Source organism: Marmota monax, unplaced genomic scaffold (genome assembly GCF_021218885.2).
Source record: "Marmota monax isolate L192 unplaced genomic scaffold, Marmota_monax_Labrador192_F-V1.1 WCK01_AAM20220418_F8-fsc00010, whole genome shotgun sequence".
NCBI classification, from domain to species: Eukaryota; Metazoa; Chordata; class Mammalia; order Rodentia; family Sciuridae; genus Marmota; species Marmota monax.
In genome coordinates, this window is record NW_026692321.1 from 10,987,139 (window position 1) to 10,995,721 (window position 8,583).

The 8,583-nt window shown below is 38.1% G+C and overlaps 1 protein-coding gene across 1 annotated transcript; it reads left to right on the forward strand.

The window, feature by feature from the left end:
- The first annotated feature begins 318 nt into the window (after positions 1-318).
- Positions 319-5,186, forward strand: LOC124090826 (zinc finger protein 670-like). Its single transcript, XM_046441692.2, has 2 exons — positions 319-571; positions 4,652-5,186. Exons 1-2 carry the CDS (start codon positions 330-332, stop codon positions 5,184-5,186), a joined length of 777 nt encoding a protein of 258 aa, XP_046297648.1. The 5' UTR covers positions 319-329.
- Positions 5,187-8,583: the final 3,397 nt, after the last annotated feature.

Here is an 8,583-nt window from a genome sequence, read left to right on the forward strand (position 1 = left end):
GCTACAGCAGAAAAAATTACAGAAAAAGATTTCAGGATATACATGGTTAAAATGTTTTGGGATCTCAAAGAAGACACAAGAGAACAAATACAGCAGTGAAAGATCACTTTGACAATGAACTACATAAACAAATCCAAGAAGCAAAAGATCACCTCAACAAGGAGATAGAGGTTATACAAAAAACAAACAACTCATCAACTCCGCTCTTCTTTCTGGGCCCCATGTGCTCTGCCCAAAAGGCCTAGGTGATTCTGAGCAGCCCGTGTCCCAGAGATCTCTGGTGATCAGGGGTTCCTCAAGAGAACACCGGGTCCCCTAGGAAGATAAAAATGATCTCAGTGACCTTTAAGGATGTGGCTGTGAACTTCACCCAGGAGGAGTGGGCATTGCTGGATCCTTCCCAGAGGAACCTTTACAGAGATGTGATGCTTGAAGTCCTCAGAAACCTGGCTTTTATAGAAAACAAATGGTATGAAAAAAACGGTGAAGATGAGATCAGAAATTCTGAGATCATTCTAAGGCAATTTGAACACATCAGAAAACCTAGCCTTTACCTGATGTTGGTAGTAATGTAAGCCTAGGACCTATAAATAAATATAAAATCATGAATGAATTGAGCATTGATAATATGCTGGTCATTCTTCAAAGAAGACATGTGGTAAACTTCAACAGCCAAGAAGATAGTGTGGGGAAACTTTCAATGAGATTCCAGTTCTTAACTGGACAAAGAAAAATTTTAATATAGTAAATCCATGTGGTTGTTATATGTGTGCCAAGGACTTCATATGCACTTTATTCCTTCATAGGCACATCACATCTCACTCTGAACACAAATGCTACAAGCACGAGAAAATGTGAAGAGAAGCCATGTGAATTTAAACAGCACAGGCAATCCCTGTTTTCTCTCAAAAGTGTTCACACACAAATGTTAATACAAACTGGAGATGGACCCTATGAAAGTACAGTACGTGGGAAAGTTTCCAGTTGTTCCAGTGACATTCAAAGGCATGAAGATACTCATACTGGGTGGCAACCCTATGAATATAAACAATGTGGTGAAGCCTCATCTTCTCCCACAGATGTTCTGTTGTGTTAGCTAATGTTCATGTAAACTTGAACAACAATTTATGTAAACTTTGTAAAATGATCAGCTTCAGAACTATAGTACTTGAGATTTATAAAGAGCCCTGCCTTACTTGAGATAAGGCTCTGTCCCATCTCACTACATGTAAAAATGGCTATAAAAAAGGGTAAGCCAGATTTCAGTACAGTTAAAGTTGTGTCCAAAAGTAGGTTTTTGCCAAGATTACTAGGATCTCAAACAGGAAATTATGATGTATAACCCTGCCAGAATTCAAGGTAGCTATTATATAAGCTAAATATGTTTTTACCCTAGTTAGTTTTGTTTTGTAGTTTGCTTATAGATGGTTTAAGGATTGCCTATTAATATTCTAAAGAGGTATTGCTTTAAGAACACAACCTGGGTCAACATAAGATAAAGAGTTATCACCTACAGGATAGAGAGATAGACATTAAAGCCCAGTGCTCTTAATATAAGGCTGTTAACTTATTTGCTGGATGTTTAAGATCAAGTTTTTAAAATTAGTTAAATTAAAAGGGCCAAGAAAACCAATATTTGGCTCTTGCCCTCTGAGTCAGTCTGAATCAGGGAATAGGGGACTTCTCCAAAGGGCTCAGCAACTCTAGGCCACATAACCTCCTGAGCAGGGAGATTAATGAGACCAGTGGAGGACAGAAAGCCAAATGGTGCATTTGCTGTAAAGAGGAGGGTCATTAAAAAAGGGAGACATCCCTGATGCTTCTGAGGGAAGCCATATGGTCAAACAAGGCCTGGACCCATCCTAGCGCAAATGGCACTAGCAGAACTGAAAAGCTGCTATGAAGTTCCCGAGGACTCCCAGGATAATTCAGCTGACTGTAAACAATAGGTAGAAACAAAAGTCAGTTTGACTTGCTTCATCTTAAACACTTAGCAAAAGACAGTCAAAGCCAAAGCACAGCTGTTCCTGGACATCTTAAATGATAATAATAATTAAATGTAACTTCCATAAATAAATAGACTGGAGGCTACAAGAGAGATTCTTAGACAGAAATGCCTGATAACTGTCAAAGGAACTACTAGAATAGTTTTAGTCTAAGGCTTTTATTTCTAGACAACACAGGTAGACTTGATGTTTGCTAATATGGTTATCCAGCCCTAAGTAGCAGAATTAAAGATTTCTCTATTAGACACAGAGGAAAAACAAAAGGCTCTTTTGGAAGCTCGCAAAAATGTGCCAGGGGACGACGGGCGCCCCACCCAACTCACAAATTTGATTAACGAAGCTTTTCCTTTAACCCGGCCAAACTGGGACTATGCGACTGAAGCAGGTGAGAACCACCTACATCTCTATCGCCAGTTACTCATAGCGGGTCTCCATGGAGCAGGGGGGTCTCCATGGAGCAGGGCGACGGCCCACCAATTTGGCTCAGGTAAGACAGACTATCCAGGGGTCAGAGGAAACTCCGACAGCCTTCTTAGAGAAATTAAAAGAGGCTTATCGGAGGTTTACTCCCTTTGATCCTGATAATGAGGACCAAAAAGGAAACATTTAATGGGCCTGCCTTCGTCTCCCAGGTAAGTCAGGCAGTAGCCAATACATTAAAAATTAATTAAAAATTACATTATGGTTATAGACCCCAAAGTTCAGGACAGGTAAAAAAGATAAATAGAACCATTAAGGAGACTTTAACTAAATTGACACTTGAAACTGGCACTAGAGACTGGGTACAACTCCTACCTTTAGCCTTGTATGGGGCCCAAAACACCCCAGGCCCACATGGACTAACCCCATTTAAAATCCTGTACGGTGCCCCACCTCCCGCTATTAACTTTTATAAAACTAAAACCTATGCCTCCCTCACCCCATCTATGCAGACTCATTTGCATGCTTTGCAATTGGTCCAGAACGAGGTCTGGAAGCCTCTAGCCGCAGCATACAAAGAGGAACTTAAAACCCCCTTGCTGCCACATCCCTTCAAGGTCGGAGATACCGTCTGGGTACGCAGGCACCAGAGCAGGAACCTCGAACCGCGGTGGAAAGGACCCTACACTATCCTGCTGACCACTCCTACTGCACTCAAAGTGGACGGCATCGCTGCTTAGATCCATGCTTCCCACGTGAAGACTGCACATCCACAGGAGTCCGCAGACACCTCTCCGGATCCAGAATGAAAGTTGCAACGTACCCAAAATCCGCTAAAGATAAGACTCACTCGCTGTTAATTTTTCTTGCTTTGTGCTGTGTCTTCCCCATATCAGTTAACCCCAACCAATCTGTGAGCCAGACATGACAAGTATTATCGGGGACAAGAAATATAATTTAAAAAAAAAAAAAAAAAAACAGGATCCCCCACTTTCTGCCGACTCTTGCAGGAGCCTGAAATGGTACGGGGCAGGGCCATGTACCGCATTTGCCTGCAACCCCTTAAACATTACCTTTACTCAGGCAGGCAAAGCATCAAAAGATTGGATAAAAAAAAAAAAAAACAATGGGGCCTGAGAGTATATCATAAAACTGCCTATGACCCTGGGGTCCTATTCAAAATTAAATTAATAGTAAATACCAACCCCCAACCAGTATGCTGAGCCGTCAGCTGAAATAATGCTGGAATCCGAGCAGATGGGTCAATGGATATAAGATTATATCCATGATATAAAAAAAGGGGAGAATGAAGGACCCCAAGGCCCCAGGCCCAACATTAGGAAAACTAACCCCTGTGCCCTGAAGCTGCAAGATGTTCCATATAGATAACCCCGGAAGGGCCAAACTTGAGCAAACAGGGTAAAAACAGGAACTAAAAGGACAGGATGCAATTTTATGGTTTTTCTGAGAACTAAAGTGGGAAAACAAGTTTACCCCCCTAGGTGACTCAACTGCTGAATTCAGAGGGACCAATAGGAAGGCTGTTGCTGTGCTAAGCTAAGACCTAACCCACCTGTTCCCTATAAAAGATCTATACCCCAAAGCCCGGTGTGCCAGTTCACCGAAGCTCCGGCTGAGGTTTTGCTGTGCACCCGCAGGCGCCTGTGTGAGAATAAACGCCTCCTGCTTTTTGCAGCCAGTGTCTCGTGTGGTTCATTCCGGGTTTGGGATCTATGGATATTTCAGTTCAAAGACACATGAGAACATACAGTGGAGGTAAACCTTTTCAATGTGAGGTATGTGGGAAAGCCTTTTCATTCTGGAGAAAAACTCTATCAATGTAAACAAGGTGTTCAAACCTTTATTTCACACACAAGTCTTCACAGGATCACACACACAGGGAATGCACGTTTCAAATGTAAGATATGTGGAAAAGACTTTGCTTATCCCAGTTTACTTAGAAGATATCACAGAACACATACTGGAGAGAAACCCGATGAATGTAAGCAGTGTGGTAAAGCCTTTGATAGATCCAGTGACCTTCAAATACATGAAAGAACACATACTGGGGAGAAGCCCTATGACTGTAAGCAGTGTGGAAAAGCCTGTGCTACATCCAGTCACCTTTACTCACATGAAATAACCCATACTGGAGAAAAGCCCTATGACTGTAAGCAGTGTGGGAAAGCCTTTGCTACATCCACTTCCCTTCACATTCATGGAAGAACGCATACTGGAGAGAAGCCCTATGAGTGTAAGAAGTGTGGAAAAGTCTTCACTCATTTCTCTGCCCTTCACTCACATAAAAAAATTCATACTGCAGAGAAGCCTTATGCATGTAAGCAGTGTGGCAAAGCCTTTGCTACATCCAGTAGCCTTCACAGACATAGAACAACACATACTGAGGAGAAGCCCTATGAATGTAAGCAGTGTGGCAGAGCCTTTGCTACATCCTGTTACCTTCACTCACATGAAAAAACTCATACTGTAGAGAAGCCCTATGAGTGTGAGCAGTGTGGCAAAGCCTTTTCTACATCCAATTACCTTCAGATTCATAGAAGAATGCATACTGGGGAGAAGCCCTATGAATGTAAGTGGTGTGGCAAAGCCTTTGCTAGTTCCAGTAATCTTCAAAGACATGGAAGAACACATATTGGAGAGAAGCTCTATGGTTGTAAACAATGTGGTAAAGACTTTGTTACATCTTCTCAGCTTCACTTACATGAAGGAACCCATAGTGCAGAGAAATTGTACTCATGAAAACAATTGGCAAAGTCTTCTGTTAATAAGGTTTCACTCATTACCATGTAGTAAGTTTTCTACAGAAAATTTCTTTGAATGTGAAATGTGGAATCAATATTTCTTGTCCAATTCAAAGAGAAGAAAGTGCTCACATGTTTGAATATATCTATCTATCTATCTATAAATACTACTGGGGATTTAGTCTGGTGGTCATCTATCACTGAGCCATGGTGAAGGTGATCTCCCACTCACTGTCTTGATAGGGTCACAGTGAGGATGAATGCTGGCAAACCACACTGGTTGGTGGGAAACTGAAACCATGAGACCCCTTTTTATATAATTGGGACTTTTCATTTTCATGCTTATGTTCCTGACAGGAGGCATGAGTATGTTAAATGCCAAACAAATTAAATTTCAGATGGCTAGAACATAACAGGTAGTTCATGCCTTGAAGGCTGTTCTTCTTCCCCTCAGCATATCAAGGACAAAGTAGAAGGCTGTTCTTCTATCTCAGAACACTGAGGACAAATCTGATAATGGACAACAATCATCCTATGAAAGGTCATGAGAATTTTAGGCACCACATTGATTATATCAACTAGAACCCAAGCTCATATTTCTGGCCTCTTAGAAAACCTAATTATTATGCTTATTTTACAAAGCCCACCATATGTAGTCTCATTATTGATTGAGGAAAGTTATATTATACACTTAGGAAAGTTAAAACATATAAAGATATAATCTTCTCTTTTTATAAACCCTTTTTTACTTTACATAGGGTTTTATGATGAATATAGTTAATATTGGCAGAAAGTGGACTGATGTTTAGAACTTACTTTCTATTGAGGAAGATTATAAAGATATGAGAACTAGTGCACCTTGACTGAGAAACAAAGAAACTCTTTGAGAAAGCAGCTCAACCAGTTTTATGAGAATAAATTTAGGAATTAATTAAATTAGCTTTATAAGATATATTTTTACAACGATGTTAGAAATATTATCCTATTTAGATTTTGGGGTTTAAAAATTCTTAAGTTTTTAGTTGTATGGGTTTCTGATATGTTTTAAGAATGATTTATAAACTTTAGGATATTTTAAGTATAAGATTTAAGCGGGCTTTTTTAGATGGGAATTTTAGATTAGAAATAAAGTAAAGGTGTACTTTAAATTTAAAGGTTAATGATAGTTTAGGAGACTTAGAGTCTGGTTATGTAGTTTAGCATTAGTTAATAAGAAAATAGTAAATCTTGGAAAAATCTGAAACATGTAAATTATTGATGCATTTTATTAATGATTCTGTACTTTTAATAATTAAATAACTAAAGGTCATTTCCTGGAAAAATGTAAATTAATGTTACTTTTTTTGTACCCTTAATCATGGTTAAGAAAATGTCATGTCTTGGCAAAAGTTTTAAATTGTATAATCAATGGCGTATCTGAATCTATAATGATGAGAAAATTTGCAATAAAAATGACCCAGAGAAAGCTGCATTAGAGCTCTCTCTCTGGAGGTTGCTAAAAAAAAAAGAAAAAAGAAAAAAAAGAAATCCTTGAAATGAAAGAAATAATAAACCAAATTAAAAACTCAAATGAAAGCATCACCAACAGAGTAGACCACTTAGAAAATAGGACATCAGACAATGAAGATCAAATAAATCACCTTGAAAAGAACATAAAACACACAATGAAAATGAGAAGAAACCACAAGCAGAACATTCAAGAAATATGGGATAGCATAAAAAGACCAAATTTAAGAGGTATTGGGATAGAGGAAGGCATAGAGATCCAAACCAACGGAATGAACAATATATTCAATGAAATAATATCACAAAACTTTTCAAACATGAAGAATAAATTGGAAATCCAAATTCAAGAAGCCTACAGGACGCCGAATGTACAAAATCACAATAGACCCACACCAAGGCATATTGTAATGAAAATGTCCATCATGCAGAATAAGGAGAGAATTTTAAAAGCAATGAGAGAAAGGAATCAGGTTACATATAAGGGAAAACCAATTAGGATAATGGCAGATTTTTCAACACAGACTCTGAAAGCTAGAAGATCCTGGAACAAAATATATCAAGCTCTGAAAGATAATGGGTGCCAACAAAGAATCTTGTGTCCATCAAAATTAAGCTTCAGATTTGAAGATGAAATAAAATCCTTCTATGATAAACAAAAGTTAAAAGAATTTATAGCTAGAAAACCAGCACTACAAAACATCCTTGGTAAAATATTTCATGAAGAGGAAATGAAAAACAGCAATGAAAATCAGCAGAGGGAGGTAGTACACTAAAGGAAAAACTAATCAAAGAGGAAAGCCAACTCAAGTAAAATAACAAAAATAAACAAATATGGCTGGAAATACAAATCATGTCTTAATAGTAACCCTAAATATAATGGCTTAAATTCACCAATCAAAAGATATAGGCTACCAGATTGGATTAAAATAAGACCTAAAAATATGCTGCCTCCAGGAGACTCATCTGATAGGAAAAGATATACACAGACTGAAGGTGAAAAGTTGGGAAAAATCACACCACTCACATGGACGGTAGAAACAAGCAGGGGTTTCCATACTCATATCAAATAAAGTAGACTTCAAGCCAAGGTTAATTAAAAGGGATAAAAATGGACATTACATACTGCTCAAAAGAACCATACACCAACAAGACATAACAATCATAAATATATATGCCCCAAACAATGGTGCAGCTATGTTCACCAAACAAACTCTTGTTCTCAAGTTCAAGAGTCAAATTGACCACAATGCAATAATCTTGGGTGACTTTAACACACCTCTCACCAATGGATAGATATTCCAAAGAAAAGATGAATAAGGAAACTATAGAACTCGATAACACAATCAATAACTTAGACTTAACTGACATATATAGAATATTTCAACCTGCATTAAGTGGATATACTTTCTTCTCAATAGCACATGGATCCTTCTCTAAAATAGACCATATACTATGCCACAAAGCAACTCTTAGCAAATACAAGAAAGTAGAGATACTACCAGGCATTTTATCAGATCATAATGGAATAAAATTGGAAATCAATGACAATAAAATCTAAAAATTTATCTAACACCTGGAGACTAAACAATATGCTACTGAATGAAAAATGGGTCATAGAAGACATCAAAGAGGAGATTAAAAAATTCTTAGAGTTAAATGAGAACATAGACACAACATATCGAAATCTCTGCAACACTATATAAGCAGTACTAAGAGGAAAATTCATTGCATGGAGTTCATCCCTTAAAAGAAGAAAAAGTCAACAAATAAATGACTCACACTACATCTCAAAGCCCTAGAAAAAGAAGAGCAAACCAACAGCAAAAGCTATAGAAGGCAAGAAATAATTAGAACTAGAGTTGAAATCAATGAAATTTAAACAAAAGAAA